This window comes from Vicia villosa, linkage group LG1, assembly GCF_029867415.1.
Source record: "Vicia villosa cultivar HV-30 ecotype Madison, WI linkage group LG1, Vvil1.0, whole genome shotgun sequence".
NCBI lineage: Eukaryota > Viridiplantae > Streptophyta > Magnoliopsida > Fabales > Fabaceae > Vicia > Vicia villosa.
The window spans coordinates 25,927,385-25,946,401 of record NC_081180.1 but is presented as its reverse complement, the minus strand read 5'-3'; the positions used below and the strand labels follow the sequence as shown (position 1 = coordinate 25,946,401).

General features: G+C 35.4%; 1 protein-coding gene across 1 annotated transcript; it reads left to right on the top strand.

Moving 5' to 3' along the window:
* Positions 1-2,286: 2,286 nt before the first annotated feature.
* Positions 2,287-2,946, top strand: LOC131603171 (monothiol glutaredoxin-S2-like). The gene has a single exon (XM_058875445.1). The coding sequence runs from the start codon at positions 2,338-2,340 to the stop codon at positions 2,644-2,646; it is 309 nt and encodes a 102-aa protein (XP_058731428.1). The 5' UTR covers positions 2,287-2,337; the 3' UTR covers positions 2,647-2,946.
* Positions 2,947-19,017: the final 16,071 nt, after the last annotated feature.

The window sequence follows — 19,017 nt, the reverse complement described above, 5'->3', positions numbered from 1 at the left end:
CTTTCGTACACTATTATTATTTGGATTTGGATCGGATCGGTTGGTATATATTAGTATTTTCTATTTATATATCGCTTATTTTATTTGCCGTCTTTCTTTAATTAAAAATACGAGGCTGTTTCCAAAATCATAAAAAAAAAACACAGTTTCTGCATAATTCGAAAGTTCATTTCCGAAACCCCCCAAAATCTGAAAAAAGGTGTTTTCGGAAGTTCATCTCCGAAAACACCCCCCATTTGGTGTTTTCGGAGATGAACTTCCAAAGTCTGAGAAAATTTAAAAAAAAAATACTTCGGAAGTTCATTTCCGAAGCAGGGGTAAACTGGGGTTTTCGCTGGGGGTGACCCCCATAGGAAGGTGGGTAAAGAAAAAACCAACTTAAAACAAACGTGGGAATATGATTTCGAACCTCACACATTCCTGCGGAGTAAAATTCAAATCCATGAAACAAACACACCCCAAATAGTCGTTTCCATGGTGTGAAAATAATTTTCTTTGGCTTTCTATTATATTAAAATTAATTACAACTGTGAAAAATATTTCTTCCTTCGCTTTTTATTTTATCTTTTTTAATTTTTTTAAATTTATCCTTTTTACTCTATTAATAACTATTACTTTTTTAAATCCTTGAGAATTCATCTTTTTCATACAAACTAGTAAACTACCCGTGCTGCCGCACGGGTACATTTTGTATAGGTTAAAATAATTTTGTATAGTTAATTTGTATTCAAATGCATATTGAAAGCAATTTTTATCAAAAAAAATTTTGTGTGAATTTAACTAATCGTGTTCCGTTACAAATAAGAATTGTTAATTAAAATAAAATGGTTATTTAATTGATAGTGCCCCGTGAGAAAAATAGAAAATTTTGACATTTGAAAATAAGAATTTTGTGTCTCAAATAAGTATAATGTCAACTAAAACAAAATATGTATTTTGTTCATAGTGATCCGTGAGAAAAGTAGAAATTTTGACATGTGAAAATAATTTTTTTAATAATTATGAATAATTTTGACATTTGAAAATATTTTTTTTAATAATTATGTTAATTCAATTTATTAAAATTGTGAGCGAAAAAATAATTTGTATAAAAAATTAATGATATTCATGAGTTTGTATAGGTTAAAATAATTTTGTATAGTAAATTTGTATTCAAATGCTTATTGAAAGCAATATTTATCAAAAAAAAATTTGCGTAAATTTAACTGATCGTGTCCTGTTACAAATTTATTTAATACGATATAGATTTTATTTAAATATACATCTAAATTTGAAATGAGTTATTTAATTATAAAATGAATAATAATAATTTAAATTTAATTTGAATATTTGAAAATAAAAATTTTGTGTCTCAAATAAAGATAATTATTAATTAAAGTAAAATGATTATTTTATTGATAGTGTCCCGTGAGAAAAATAGAAAATTTTGACATTTGAAAATAAGAATTTTGTGTCTCAAATAAGTATAATGTCAACTAAAACAAAATATGTATTTTGTTCATAGTGATCCGTGAGAAAAGTAGAAATTTTGACATGTGAAAATAATTTTTTTTATAATTATGAATGATTTTGACATTTGAAAATAATTTTTTTAATAATTATGTTAATTCAATTTATTAAAATTGTGAGCGAAAAAATTAAAATAAAAGTGAAAATATTGGAGAGAAAAATGCAAGAGAGAAAGAGAGAGAAAAGTAAGTAGAAATGAAATGAAAAATAAATGTGGAGAGAGAAGTGAGATAGAATAAGAGTAGTGTAAGAAAAATAAGAAAATAAATATGAATAAGAAAGTTGAAATATAAGAAAGTAAGTGTAAGAAAAAGAAATGTGGGGGAAAATTTGAAATTTGAATGAAAAGAAGAAAAGGAAAAGGTGAGGATATGTGGAAAGTGTAGAAAAATAGTTGGTTTATGAAATGACCAAACTAACCCTTGAGTAGAAAATTAGTTAAAAAGGAAGGGCAATAATGTAATTGTGCAGGACTATTGTTTTGATTGTTAGATAGTAGATATATGTATTCTTTAATATATGGTGAAAGTTGAACAAAGATAAGGAATTGTCTTGATTTGTTTCCGTACACATGCAATCACTGTTTGGATAAAGAATAGTTTGTTGGCTAGTTGCGGAAAGTATACTTAATTTATTCCCTTTACCGATTTTCAATAGAGACGCAAATATTCTTCACTTTTCTACGTTTTTATTTCCCAACAAGGCTTAATTTTATTCCCTTTAAATCCTCTATATAATGCATGCCACATTTAGCTTATCTCATCAACACAGCTCAAAAACTTCAATTAAAACTATACACATTCCTCACATATCAACCTTTGTATCACAATGGAGAGAGTAACAAAGATGGTTTCAGAGAGGCCAGTTGTAATATTCAGCAAGAGTTCATGTTGCATGAGTCATACCATAAAGACACTTTTTTGTGACTTTGGTGTGAATCCAGCAGTTTATGAACTTGATGAGATATCAAGAGGGAGAGAGATTAAGCAAGCACTTTCAAGACTTGGTTCTTCTCCATCTGTTCCAACTGTTTTCATTGGTGGTGAGCTTATTGGTGGAGCCAATCAAGTAATGAGTCTTCATCTTAATCGCTCTTTGATTCCAATGCTTAAAAAAGCTGGAGCTCTTTGGGTTTAATTCCATCACTCATCAGTCACACAATAACTTAAGCTGTTTAATTTATATATTTTGAGGTTATATTCATATGATGAGTTTTAGTATTATATATAACTTAGTGTTACAACCTGAGCTTCCTTCAGCAGCAAGCAACAATGAAGACACAAATGGAGAGAGTGTAACTACCTAACTGATTGATTAGTTATACAGCTGGAAGTTAGTTAGTAGTTTAAGATTGTATATAGGCAGTGCATGATAAGCTAAACATGCATCACTTAGTTGTGTATATAAACAACTTGTAATCTTCTCTATCTTCTTAATGAAGCAAGTTTCATTTCTTTCAATTCATAATATGGTATCAGTTGAACATATCCTTGCTTCATTCATCTTCTTCGTTTGCCTCATTCATCAAGATCTTTCTTCTTGATTTTTCTGAAACTTTCTGTTCTTCTTTTCTTCTTCGTTCCGATTCCTTCTTTTGGATTTTTCTTTCTCATCGATCCAGTGTTCTTGATTTCTCATCATGCCTCCGCGTGTTGCACCACCTGATATTGACTCACCCTACTATATCCATCCAAGTGAAGGACCAAACTCTGTTTGCATCTCACCAAAACTCAATGGTTCCAATTATCTTGCATGGAGTAAGTCTATGCAACTAGCGTTGGGAGCGAAGAACAAGTTTCAATTCATCAATGGCGATCTTGATATTCCTTCACATCAAGATCTCAATCGTAATAAATGGGAAAGGTGCAATCATTTGATTCATTCTTGGTTATTGAATTCTGTTTCTGAACAAATTGCTTCAACTATCGTATTTCATGCTAATGCAATTGACGTTTGGATTGATTTACGTAAGCGTTTTTCAAAAGCTGATCGTATTCGCATTTTTAATCTTCGTTCTTCGATCAACAACTTGAAGCAAGCGTCACGATCTGTTATGGATTACTTCATTGAGTTAAGAGGACTATGGGAAGAGCTCAATGAACACCGTCCACTTTCATCATGCTCGTGTGTTCAACAATGCCGTTGCCTTGCTATGCAGAATGTTCGTGCGTATCGTGCTGAAGATCAGGTTATGCAATTCTTAACTGGTCTTAATGAACGTTTTTCAGTGGTTAGAACTCAAGTTTTGCTCATGGAACCTTTGCCACCAATTAACAAGGTATATTCCTTAGTAGTGCAAGAAGAGAGTAATCATAATTCTGCTAGTGTTACTGAAGATGAGTCTGCACTCATGGTGAATGCTGCTCAACGTTTTGAGTCCAAAGGCAAATCTCCTCATTATAAGCATCCTCCTCGCCAATGCACCTTTTGTCATAGAACTGGCCACACTGTGGATTTCTGTTATCAAAAGCATGGTCACCCTAATTTCAACAAAAACAAATCACAAGCTAATGCTTCCACAACTCATACATCTGATGTTGATCATACACCTGAGAATTCTACAACAATTTCATCTGCTGCTAGTGCTACCAACATCTCTCAAGCTCAATATGATCAGTTGATTGGATTACTTCAACAAGTTAACTTGATCCCATCTACCACTCCTAGCACTACTGCATCTATCTCTACTTTGATGACTACTTCTACTCCCAATGAGGATCTCTCAGGTATTGTATGTAACAGTTTTAGTTCATCTGCTCGAGCCAATTATTGGATACTTGATTCTGGTGCAAATGACCATGTGTGCTCATCTCTTTCTCTTTTTACCTCTATTCATGCCATTAATCCTATTTACATTACTCTTCCTAATGGCAATTCTGTTTGTGTAAATCAAGCTGGCTTTGTACAATTCTCTTCTGATCTCTATTTGGAAGATGTTTTGTATTATAATGATTTTCACCTCAATCTCATTTCCATTTCCAAAATGTGTCAGTCATTGAAATGCCATGCTAAATTCTCTTCTCACACTTGTTTTCTCCAGGATATGAACAACCTGAAGATGATTGGTTTGGGTAGACAGATTGGAGGCCTATATAGACTGCAAGTAAATGCCTGTCCTCCTAAGGGTGCTCTCACCAATACCAACATGTCTCACATTCATTCCACCAGTGTCAACACAATTCTTCCTAGCAATGCTCTATGGCATTTTCGATTAGGTCATGTTTCTAATAAAAATCTCAACCACATGTCTTCACTCTATCCCAATATGTCATTTGATTCTAAGGCTACTTGTGACATTTGTCATTTAGCTAGGCATAAGAAACTTCCCTTTCCTCATAGTTCCAATATTGCAAACTCTAAATTTGAAATGCTCCATTTAGATATATGGGGTCCTTTGTCTGTACCATCTATTCATAATCACAAGTATTTTCTTACTATTCTAGATGACTTTACTCGTTTTGTATGGATTGTGCTCCTTAAATCCAAATCTGAGGTAGCTCCTAAAATTCAGCAATTCATTAAAATGATTCAGAATCAACATAACATCACCCCTAAGATCTTAAGAACAGATAATGGCCCTGAATTTATGCTCACTTCCTTCTATGCTACTCATGGTATTAATCATCAAAAATCATGTGTTGAAACCCCCCAACAAAATGGGAGGGTAGAACGAAAACACCAACATCTTCTCAATGTTGGTAGAGCTTTATTGTATCAATCCAAACTACCTAAACCTTACTGGTCTTATGCCTTAATCTATGCTACTTACATCATTAATAGAGTACCTTCCACCATTCTGAACAATAAATCACCATACCAAATTTTCCATGACAAACTTCCTGAGATTTCTTCTTTCAAAGTCTTTGGTTCTCTTTGTTATGCCTCGAGCCTTAATGTACACAGAACCAAATTAGACCCTAAAGCAAGAAAATCCATTTTCCTAGGTTATCCTCCTCACATGAAAGGTTACATTCTCTTGGATTTAAACAATACAGAAGTCTTCACATCAAGGAATGTTTCCTTCCATGAACACATACTTCCCTACACTCATTCTTCTTGTCAATCTTGGTCTTACTATCCTAGTTCTTCTTTAGACCAATCTAGAGTCCAATTGTCCACTCCATCCTCCATTGAGTCTCTTCACCCTTCCACATTTGACATACCTACTAATTCTGATCCTCTTCCTCCTCATACTCCTCTTCATTCTTCAAATAATTCTCCACCCCCTAACAGTTCAAATTCAGATCCTTTACCCTTACCTACTCGTGCATCCTCTAGAGTGTCTCACAAGCCATCTTACTTGCAGCACTATGTATGCTCTCAGTCTGCCAGCTCAGATCCATCTTCTAAAGGTATGCCATATCCCATCTCTGATTCCCTATCTTATTCCAGTTTATCCATACCTCATTGTCAATATTCTCTCTCTATTTCATCTGTTACTGAGCCTAAAAACTACAATGAGGCTTGCAAATATGATTGTTGGAATCAAGCTATGCAATTGGAATTATCTGCTCTTGAGAAAACAGGTACATGGATCATTGTGGACCTGCCTCCAAATATCAAGCCAATTGGCTGCAGATGGGTGTATAAAATCAAGCACCATGCTGATGGCACTATTGAGAGATTCAAAGCTAGGTTAGTTGCTAAGGGGTATAACCAAATTGAAGGCCTAGACTACTTTGAAACTTATTCTCCTGTTGCCAAAATGACCACAATCAGGACTGTTATCGCTCTTGCTTCTATCCACAATTGGCATCTCCACCAATTAGATGTGAACAATGCCTTTCTCCATGGGCAACTTCAAGAGGATGTATACATGACTCTTCCCCCAGGTGTTACAGCTACCAAGCCTAACCAAGTTTGCAAACTTGTTAAGTCCTTATATGGTCTTAAACAGGCTAGTAGAAAATGGCATGAGAGGTTAACTGATTTTCTTAAACATCATTACTACAAACAAGCTGCTGCAGATGTTTCCTTGTTTATCAAGCAAACACATCATGAATTTACCATTATGTTAGTCTATGTAGATGATGTTATATTGGCTGGTAATTCTTTGCAGGAAATGCAACTCATCAAACAACAGTTACATCATGAATTTCAAATAAAGGATCTTGGTCAATTAAAATATTTCCTTGGAATTGAGGTGGCTCACTCCAAACAAGGAATTTCCTTATGCCAAAGGAAGTATTGCCTTGATCTTCTCCAAGATTCTGCATTCTTATCTACCAAACCTGTCTCTACCCCATCTGATCCTTCCTCTAAGATTCATCAAGATGCTAGCAGCCCATACCATGACATTCCTGCTTATCGAAGGCTAGTGGGGAGGCTCCTATATCTTAATGCCACCAGACCTGATATTACTTTTTGCACTCAACAGCTAAGCCAGTTCTTGTCATCTCCATCCACTAATCATTTCAATGCAGCTACAAGGGTCCTTAGATATTTGAAGTCATGTCCTGGGAGGGGTATCTTCCTACCAAGAAACTCACAATTGACCCTGCAGGGATATTCAGATGCAGACTGGGCTGGATGCTCAGATACTCGAAGATCAATCTCTGGCCAATGTTTCTTTCTTGGAAGATCTCTTATTTCATAGAGAACCAAGAAGCAATTGACTGTTTCAAGATCCTCCAGTGAAGCTGAGTATCGAGCTCTTGCAGCTGCCACTTGTGAGTTACAATGGATAGTGTACTTGCTCAAAGATTTGCATGTCGAGTGTACAAAGCTGCCAGTACTATATTGTGATAATCAGAGTGCATTACACATTGCTGCTAATCCTGTATTCCATGAAAGAACCAAGCATCTAGAAATAAATTGTCATATAGTGAGAGAGAAGATGCTAAATGGTTTGATGAAATTGCTGCCTTGTACTTCAAAGGATCAACTTGCAGATTTCTTTACTAAACCATTGCTGCCTCAGCCATTCAATCGCTTGTTAGCCAAGTTAATGATGCTTGACATTTATCAGCCCTTAACTTGTGGGAGGGTGTTACAACCTGAGCTTCCTTCAGCAGCAAGCAACAATGAAGACACAAATGGAGAGAGTGTAACTACCTAACTGATTGATTAGTTATACAGCTGGAAGTTAGTTAGTAGTTTAAGATTGTATATAGGCAGTGCATGATAAGCTAAACATGCATCACTTAGTTGTGTATATAAACAACTTGTAATCTTCTCTATCTTCTTAATGAAGCAAGTTTCATTTCTTTCAATTCATAATACTTAGTGATAGATTTCGACCGGTGTTTGTTTAAGGACAAGGAACTTCTACCGCTATTGCACTACATGAGGAATCAACTCCTCCGTTTAGCCTATTTTTCTGGTTGAATGTAATGTTTTTGATGTAATATTATCTTTTGATAAGTACAACTAATAAACTATAGAGAAATGCTTCAATGACACTCAAATTTATGGTCATGGATTTTCTCCTTCACTAATTTCTCTCTATCACTCTCTTATATTTCTTCTCTCTTCTTTAATTTATGATTTTTTTATTCATTTTCACTATCTTCTCACACTTGTTTTGTTTGAAGGAGAAGGAATGAGGGAAAGAGAGGATCAAAAGTGCAAATTTACACCCACACATTATTATTTACCAAGAATACATACTTTTTAATTTTTTTTTTATTTTTTTTGTCTAACTTTGAAATTCGTGCAGCACTTGATCCATTGTATACAATTAAGGGTGGAAATAGGCCGAGCCGAGTTAAGTTTTGTCAAGTCTGAACTTGACCTGTCAAAAAACTGAAGCCTAAACCTGACCTGTAGTCTGTTGTAGACTTATTTTTAGACCTGAACCTAGCATTTTCAAATGTATGGTTAACCTACATAAAAGCTTATTTGTTATAGACGTAAATAAGCAATTAAAATATTGTTTAAATAGACTAACTAACTAAAAAATCAACAGACTAAAAATTTGTTTGCATTGACTTATTTTAACTTACCTATTAGCATAAGTTCTGTGGACTATTTGTTTAAGAGAACTTATGAAAACAATGTTTATCAGGTGTTTTCATCTTATTTTCACAAGTTCTTCAAGATAATCAAATTTTATTTATCTATTTTAATTCAAAGTAAAAAACATAACATAATGATAGTGAAAAATTATTCATATTTATTTAAATAGGTCGCTTAAAAGGCTTTTTTGGGGGCCTGAGGCCTGACCTTTTTAACTAAATAGGCTTATAAAAAAGCGTAAGCCTATTATATTTAAAAAAAAAGTGTGGTCTGGCGTGAACTTGTGTAGACTAGTCTGTAGGTCCCTGTTATCGGTCTGACATATTTTCACTCCTACATACAATACGTTGTAAACGTATATGGTGTGAAAAACGGGTGTAAATGTAGCATATCTCTAAACTATATGGATGGATCATAGATTAGATATATTTTTGCATTAAAGATTTTATGAGATATTAGTATTACATATTGGAATTTCATTTACCTAATAACATTATTATTACACAAGTTCCACATAGTTAGACCACCATATGCTAGATTGACACCAAACATAAAGTTAGTTTTTTTATCCTTATCGGTTGTTTCGGCAAAACATATTTGGATATCCTTTCGGAAACTATTCCGGCGAGGTTGCAACAGTATTGGGTATTGTTGAAAGTATTTTCGGGTAAATATTTTCGGTAATATATCGTATCCACAGGGATTGGTTAATATCACTGCCGTTCTATAGTTGTTTATTTTGAGTGAGAAAAAGTAATTGGATTTGTTTTATGATTCTAATATTGTCAAATCTAAATAATAATAAGAATGCAAATAATGAGAATTTGTTAACGATTAAGGAAGTATGTTGAGCTTTAGGGTTCATCAACCTATTCCTATACAACTTATCAATTAATTCACAATTGCACAATCATTTGAATTACTATCTTCACTTATCCTCAAATATGATTCCATGTCTGCAAACCAAATTAGATAACTTTTACCGGTATGAGATTCGATCTCTCCAAATATCAATAACGATAATAGTAATTAAGAACGATAATTATGAAAACCCAATCACAATTCCATCTCTGCAAATTGCAATTGAATCAATATAGGAACCTAGGGCAAAAGTAAAAATCCTCTCTTTCGATCAAGGATTCAACATGATGTAAATTAAAAGCAAGGTTTCTTATTGATAATAAAATTCAAACAATTGTTCATAGGAAAGAATCAATGGTATTGTATATTCATAGGTTAACTACTACCTTAAACTCAACAAGAGGAATTTAGCTCTCCATAGACATGAAGAACACACAAGAATTAATGGAGGGATTCATCTTCATCAATGGAATGTCTTCGATTGGTAAAGAATTGGCCTTCAATTGTTGTTCTTGACTGCAAACTCAGAATGCTCTCCTAATTTCGCTCACAAAAGATCTCTTTTTCACTTGGAAGCTAGGGCTTCTATTTATAAGTTTTGGGCTTTTAACGCCGAGGCCGCGGCGCGGCAACGGATGCGCGCGGCGCGAACAAAAACAGAAACTTTGGCGCGGCGCTGGCTAGAACTCCCGCGGCGCGCCCTTGTCAAACTCCATCTTTTTGCTTTGCCTTTGAGACTTCCAGCTTTCTTTCCTCTTCATGTTTTCCTAAAGCTCCAGTTCAACTCTAAACCTGCATCAATAATACCCACAAGTGATTCGATTTGCTTTACACGTGAACTAAACCTTTTCAGTTCAATTCTCATAACAAACCTATGGATCTATCACAATTTGCATTAGTTTAGAAAAGAAATCACTTATATTAACACATGAATTTACCATTAATTTACTCCTAACAAACTCTCCCCAACTTAGAGCTTTGTTTGTCCCTAAACAATTTAACTTACCTCCAACAAAACATACCAACAGTCATGCAACAAGTTTTTCAAAAAGTTTTCTCAAGTGGTTCCATTTAGTAACCAAAGCAAAATACTCCTTCTCTTCCTGCAAACTCAGAACATACACATGAAACAAATTTTGAAAGCAAATTACCTCCAGAAGTTCAAAACACTACACAATTGTAATTGAACCAGCACTAATTACTCTCATCAAAAAGTATGATGAATAAAAGAGGGGTTAAACACTCATCCAAACAATTAAATCAACAAAGATCCATATCATACGTTCACCAAATTGTTAGCATCAAGTCGTGTGGAATCTGAGAATCAGAAGGTCTTTCTAGGGTTGTAATGCGGTTTAGATTCAAAGAAAAGAAGATAATCAAGGGTTGGTCCTAATCTAGGGAAGCATCCAAATCATAACTCATTCCTTCTTCTCTATACTTTAATTCTCACCCATTCATCTTTTTTTCATTCGTAGCTCAGTGTTTCTTTTTCTTTGCTTTTTCTTTTTTTTTTCAACAACTGTTTAGATTCAAACGTTGTTCTTTTTCAACGAAATTTTTTTTTCAAGCTACGAATTTCTTTTATCCTTCACAGATTACTACCTGTACTTACTCTTCTTTTGATTGTGACTCTCCCCAACTTGGAGATCAACCCGTATCTAGATTATATGAATGCTCCCCTACTTTCTAAAAAGGTCAAAGAGAAAACACATCACCAAATTTTATGGTTGATGGTCCAAAACAAAACTTTTTATTGAGATCAAAACTCACCAGGTATTTTCCTCGGTGCATATTATGATGCTTATCTTGACCTCAGGCTCAAAGAATGGTTAGCAAAAAGATCACACTCTCACAGAAGAAAACAAGTTTTACGTTAAAATAGGCTAAAAGAACTCTCAGATTCAAACAAGCGCCTAAATCACTTTCACAGATTTCCACAAACGATGCAACAACCGGTTTAGCATGATACAAACAAGTCAAAACAATTGATGGTCTCCTGCATATAGTAAACAATGGAAAGCTTTCCTCACAATGGTTAAGGTTAAACCGATCCAATAAAATAGTGTACCATAAAGAACTTCTGTTAAGACTTTACTAACAACCTAAATTTCATGCACACATTAGGAGTTTGAGTTCAAAAATCCATACCTGCTTTGTTACTTTATTGAAAAAGTAGTCGAACTAAAAAATTTCAAAAATTTTCACTTCACTCACTACCACTTTCATGCATGTTGCTTCATTGTTGGTGCTTTGCTTGAGATTCTCATTCTGTGGGACTACTCATTCTAAATTGGGGATAAAACAAACTAATAATAACCAGAAAATTAAAAAAATGCAAAAGAGTAACTCCACCCCCAAACTTGAACTAAACATTGCCCTCAATGTTTCAGAACAAGCCCGAGGGGGTTGACTCACAAGGGGTATTGCCAAATCAATTGAGTCTTCCTAGCTTTCACCAGAAAGGTCCCCTTATTATTTCCTGAACTAAAGATAAACAAAACAAAATAAAACATTAGAAGTGTGGGTTACCTCCCACGAAGTGCTTCGTTTAACGTCGCATGGCTCGACGGTTCATGCTTTCAAGGTTTTAGGAATGGTGCATGTTGCTCCACTCCCCCGAAGTAATCTTTTAACCGTTTTCCATTAACGGTTCTCCTTTCTTTTGTCAGCGGATTCTCTACCATAATGGCACCGTGGTCGCATATATCTTTTACTATCAGTGGTCCAGACCATTTTGTTGTTGCTTTACCCGAGAGACATCTTAGTTTTGAGTTGCACAGGAGTACCTCTTGTCCAACTTGGAAGTAGCTCGGAGTTTGAGTTTTGTCTTCCTTGGTTGCTCCCTTAGTTGCATCGATTTGGAAGATATCACTCTTGTTCTTGAGATGCTTCTTGGCCTTGAACAGAGTAAATTTTACCTCTTCATCTTGCACCCTTATTTTCATGATCCCTTCATCCAGATCAATCATCATTCGAGCGGTTTTCATGAATGGCCTTCCTAGAATCACAGGTACCTCATGATCTTCTTCCATGTCAACAACCACAAAGTCTACCGGGAAAAAGAATTTGTCTACTTTAATTAGCAGATCCTGAATCACTCCATAGGGTGAAGTGATAGACTTGTCGGCCAATTGTAATGTCATACTAGTAGGCTTCATCACAACATTCCCTAGCTTCTTGACAATGGATAACGGGATTAAGTTGATGCTCGACCCCAGATCAATTAACCCATCACCAGTGAAATTACCTCCAATATCTAATGGCAAGGTTACTCGCCCCGGATCGGATTCCTTTCTTGGAGTAGTTCTTTGGATTATAGCACTACATTGAGCATCAAGCACCACAGTTTCTTCATCTGTGCATCCCTTTTTCTTTGTGAGCATGTTCTTCATAAATTTAGCATATTTGGGCATTTGCTCTAATGCTTCGGCAAATGGTATGTTTATGTGGAGTTGTTTGAAGATGCTCATAAACCTGGTATATTTCCTGGCATTGTCATTCTTTGACGGAGCGTGGGGGTATGGTAGATGTTGGCTTGGTATCACATGATCTACCTTTTTTTTCTTAGAACTTTTTCTTTTCTCTGTCATCCCTCTTTCTTTCTTGGTCTCATCTATTTCTCTTTCAGCATCTTTGCTCATGGTGCTCACTATGATTTCATTCTCCTCATCTTCCTCAGCCTGATTATTATCCCCTTTCTCGGTATCATTGATTTCAACTTCTTTCTCAGCGCCTTTCTAACCGGTTCTAGTCACCACTGCGTTACAATGCTCTTTAGGATTATCTTGAGTGTTAGCGGAGAATGTTGCATTTGACTGAGTAGCTGCAATTTGTTTAGCCAGTTGCCCTACTTGAGTTTCCAGATTTTTGATTGCAACTTCCTGGTTCTTCTGATTTGTCATTGACATTTGCATGAACTGATTCATGGTCTCTTCCAACTTAGATTGTCCTCCTTGTTGTGGTGGTGGTTGAGTGTAAGGTTGGAAGGTTTGTTGTTGATACCCTTGATTTGGTGGCCTTTGTTGGTACCCTTGATTGTTATTCCTTGGTGGATAACCTTGTTGGTATGGATGGTTTTGATATTGATTCTGCCTTTGTCCTTGGTTGTTGTTCATGTAATTCACTTCTTCTTCTAGAACTGGTGGACAGAATCCTGTTTGATGATCTCCCTTGCACAATTCGCACTTAGCAACTTGATAAGAATTAGATACCCCATTCAGCTCCTTGATTTGTTGTGGTAATTTAGACATTTGTTGTGTCAAAAGTTCCACTTGTGATGTTAGAAGCTTATTTTGGGCCATCAGGGCATCACTGTTGTTCAATTCTAATACTCCGGGTTTCTTGTCTCTGACAGTTCGATCATGGTTACCCTGACGATCATTCAGAGCCATTCGCTCAATTATTTGAGTAGCTTCAGCAGGTGTCTTGGACATAAGTGAGCCACCAGCTGTGGCGTCCAAGAGTGTTTTGTTGGTCGGGGTGAGACCATTACGGAACATGTGGATTTGGTCAACCTCTGCGAAACCGTGTCCTTTGCACTTTCTCAACATAGCTTTATACCTCTCCCATGCTTCATTCAATGATTCACTACTACCTTGAGAGAATACTGCTATTGCCGTTTTTGCTTCAAAAAATCGGTTTTGGGAATAAAACCGTTCCAAGAATTTTTCCTCTAAGGTATTCCAATCAGTCATCACTGTTTCGGGTTGATCCAAGTACCAATCTTTTGCCTTAGATAGCAAGGAGTGTGGGAACAACCTCTTAAATAATGCTTCCTCATCAGCTTGAGCGACACCCGTGGTACCCGCTAACTCATAGAATCGAGTAAGATGCGTGTACGGGTCTTCATGGTCCAATCCGGCGAAAGGACTTGCACAAATCAATTGTATGATACCGGTCTTCAGTTCTGTCGGTCGCCCGTTGGCGGCAGTTCTAGAGAACTGAGGATTGAGTCTTGGACTATTTGCACATGGACCAGGAGCAGCCATGTTGACAACAGTAGGTTGTATAATAACTTCCGGTTCTTCTTCCGTGAATAGTTCGTGAAAGAAGAGTCCTTCTTGCGACTCGTCAATAGTTTCAAGTTGTTGTGACGATGTCGCGGTTGCGTTGTCTCTTGTTCTTGCTATGTTTGCTCTTCTTCGTGCTTTGCTATTTAACCTCCTAGCGGTCCTTTCGATCTCGGGATCAAAAAGAAGTTGATCGCTAGAAACTTTGCTGCGCATACACGAATTTCTGCACAAACTAACAAACGAGTGAAACAACCAAATTAAGAAAATAAAAATTAAAACTCAAAATAAGAACTATTGCAATGCGTGCAATATTGACACCAATCCCCGGCAACGGCGCCAATTTGTTGAAAGTATTTTCGGGTAAATATTTTCGGTAATATATCGTATCCACAGGGATTGGTTAATATCACTGCCGTTCTATAGTTGTTTATTTTGAGTGAGAAAAAGTAATTGGATTTGTTTTATGATTCTAATATTGTCAAATCTAAATAATAATAAGAATGCAAATAATGAGAATTTGTTAACGATTAAGGAAGTATGTTGAGCTTTAGGGTTCATCAACCTATTCCTATACAACTTATCAATTAATTCACAATTGAACAATCATTTGAATTACTATCTTCACTTATCCTCAAATATGATTCCATGTCTGCAAACCAAATTAGATAACTTTTACCGGTATGAGATTCGATCTCTCCAAATATCAATAACGATAATAGTAATTAAGAACGATAATTATGAAAACCCAATCACAATTCCATCTCTGCAAATTGCAATTGAATCAATATAGGAACCTAGGGCAAAAGTAAAAATCCTCTCTTTCGATCAAGGATTCAACAATGATGTAAATTAAAAGCAAGGTTTCTTATTGATAATAAAATTCAAACAATTGTTCATAGGAAAGAATCAATGGTATTGTATATTCATAGGTTAACTACTACCTTAAACTCAACAAGAGGAATTTAGCTCTCCATAGACATGAAGAACACACAAGAATTAATGGAGGGATTCATCTTCATCAATGGAATGTCTTCGATTGGTAAAGAATTGGCCTTCAATTGTTGTTCTTGACTGCAAACTCAGAATGCTCTCCTAATTTCGCTCACAAAAGATCTCTTTTTCACTTGGAAGCTAGGGCTTCTATTTATAAGTTTTGGGCTTTTAACGCCGAGGCCGCGGCGCGGCAACGGATGCGCGCGGCGCGAACAAAAACAGAAACTTTGGCGCGGCGCTGGCTAGAACTCCCGCGGCGCGCCCTTGTCAAACTCCATCTTTTTGCTTTTCCTTTGAGACTTCCAGCTTTCTTTCCTCTTCATGTTTTCCTAAAGCTCCAGTTCAACTCTAAACCTGCATCAATAATACCCACAAGTGATTCGATTTGCTTTACACATGAACTAAACCTTTTCAGTTCAATTCTCATAACAAACCTATGGATCTATCACAATTTGCATTAGTTTAGAAAAGAAATCACTTATATTAACACATGAATTTACCATTAATTTACTCCTAACAGGTATTTGGAGAGTTTTTAGGAGAAGGAATGATAGGTATTTGGAAACTAATTCTTGCATTTGCTTATGCAATACCTTGTTCTAGTGGTGCTATTATTTCTGCTAAGTATCGTGGTGCTATTAATTCTTGCATTTGCATTTGCTTATTATTTCCTAAAGGTTTGAATGAGAAATCCACACACTCTAAGTCAAAGATAATGATGAAGAAACCTTTGCCTGATATTGATAAAGCATTTTCTCTCATCATTCAATAAGAACGGGAAATGAATAGCTCTGCATTAGTTAAGGCTTAATCTTCAGCTAATGTTGAAGACACTGTTAATTCAATTTGTCAAGTTCAAATTCATTCAGGTAATTCTAATGGTAAACATGGATACAATGCCTTCAAAGGGAAGAATCGTGGCCCCAATGGTCCTAGAGGTCAAAATTGAGTTTGTACACACTTTGGCAGAAATAATCACACTGTAGAAACTTGCTTCCTCAAGCATAGTTATCCACCAGGCTTCAAAGGCAAAGGAAAAGAAAAAGCTTCAAGTAATACTACTCCAACTGCCACAGTTAATGCCATTTTAGATGCTTCTCCACAAGGCTCATCCACATCTCCATATGGTATTACTCGAGCAGTACACCAACATTCTTGAATTGCTTCAACAGTCCAAGCTTAATTATCAAGCTAATTCAATTTCTACCTCACCTTTTGTCATGCATTCACACACATCTACCACTAATGATAAGAGTCCTAACCTTTGGGTTTTGGACACTGGTGCCACAGATTACAATTCATATGGTAATGCTCTTTTTATCAATTGCAAAAATATTATCCTTGTGCATGTCAATTTACCTGATGGCTCTCACATTGTAGAATCCATGTATGGTAATGTAGTCTTATCTTCCTCATTTATATAATGTCCTTTATATCCCTAGTTTTCAAGTTAACCTGAATTACATTGATAAACTTGCTAACAATAATGATTTTTTGTGCATTTTAGTGTTGATACCTATAAAATCATGCATAATCATTCCAAGAAAATGATTGGTACAACTAAATTGCAAAGAGGACTCTATGTGTTTGACACTACCAACCAATCCTCAGTTTACAATTCCACTATTAACCCCTATTGTAATATTTGACATTTGATATTAGGCCATATTTCTGATATAGGATAGAAAACTATTTCAAAATTGTTTCCTATTGTACCTTGTAAATCTGACAATAATCCATGTGATTCATGCCATTTTGGAAAACAAAGAAAATTACCATTCCCAAATAGTGCAACTCATTCTTCTACTCTTTTTGATATCTTGCATGCTGATGTATGGGGTCCATTTTCTACTATTTCAATGTTATGACACAAATACTTCAAAACATTAGTATATTATAGCAGATATACTTGGGGTAATCTTTCTTAAAACAAAAGATCAAACCAACAATATTATTATCCAGTTTGTAGCTTACATGGAAAACCAATTTCACATTTCACTTAAATGCCTTGAGACAGATAATGGTACATAATTTTTAGCCTTATCTGAATTTCTCTTAGCCAAAGGAATCATTCACCAAAAATCTTGTGTTGAAACACCCCAACAAAATAGGATGGTTGAAAGAAAACACCAGCATATTCTAATTGTAGCTAAATCCTTATACTTTCATCCCAATATACCTTAGAACATGTGGATTTTTTTAGTTCAAAAATTAAAAAGTCTATATGATGTCCTATTTTCATAACCTCCATCTTTGATACACTTAAAAAAATTTGGCTGCGTAATTTTTTCCACTTCATTACATGCTCACAGGACCAAATTTGACCCTAGAGCTAGAAAATTCATATTCCTTGGTTTCAAGGATGGTACTAAAGGATACATCTTTTATGACCTGCACAATCATAATGTTTTTTCAAGAAATGTCATATTCTATGAAACTCACTTTCCTTTCAAAAATAGTTCCATTTCTAACCCTACCACTGTCAATATAAAAAATCCATATGATATTATTTTTTAGGACATTCCTGACTTGACAACTCATTACCTAGTACACCTCATACTAATGAAAGTATTTTACCTGTTACATCACCTTTTTATCTTACCTCTCCTAACCAGCCCATTTCTCCCGGTACTACTTCCTCTTCTTTACCAGACAATTCTTCCAATGACAATTTATCTCAATCCCCTCCTACACCTACTTTCCCAAAATGAGTCTGCAGATCCCCTTTTACCCAACAGTCCTCCCGCAGACACACCTATCAGTCCCATAAGACAATCTACTTGAGTGTCTCATTTCCCAAGTTATTTTACTGATTATCATTGTTATGTTGCATTTCATAAGTCATCTCTATTGCATTCTACTGATACATCCATTGCATATCCTCTATATTTTTTCATCTCTTACAATAATTGTACACCTTCATATAAACAATTTTGTTTTTCTATATCCTCTCACATTGAACTCAAAACATACAACCAAACCATTAAGCTTGTCTGTTGCAAGCATGCCATGGATGTTGAGTTACATGCCCTAGCAGAGAATCATACTTGGGATGTGGTTGACTTACCTTCTATAAAACATCTCATTGGGTGTAGATGTGTTTACAATATTAAGTATAAAGAATATGGCTCCGTTGAGAGATAGAAAACTAGGTTGGTTGCCAAAGGGTACACACAGATGGAAGACACTGATTATTTTGACACTTTTCCCCTTATTGCTAAGCTTACCACAACTAGAGTTCTATTGTCTATTACAACTATTAAAGGTTGGCATTTGGAGTAACTTGATGTCATTAATACCTTTCTTTATGGTGATTTATATGAGGAGGTCTACATGAATCTTCCGCCTGGCTTGTCTACTTCTAATTCATCTCAGGTTTGAAAGCTTCATAAGTCTTTATATGGCATAAAGCAAATTAACCAATAGACAATGGCACTCCAAACTCTCTTCTTTTCAAATATCAATTGACTATTCCCAATCAGAAGCTCACCATTCTCTCTATGTTAAATCTAATCACATTGGCTCTACTGTTTTACTTGTTTATATCGATGACATTGTTTTAGCAGGCACTTTCATGGCTGAACTTCAATCTGTCAAACATCTCTTGCATCAAACCCCTGATCTTTCGACTTTTTACAACGATTGGATATTTCAACCGTAGTAAAAAATAGTAAATTATCCA

Bases quoted from the DNA above. Each gene is read 5' to 3' on its own strand.
- LOC131603171 (XM_058875445.1), top strand. From the start codon at position 2,338: ATGGAGAGAGTAACAAAGATGGTTTCAGAGAGGCCAGTTGTAATATTC.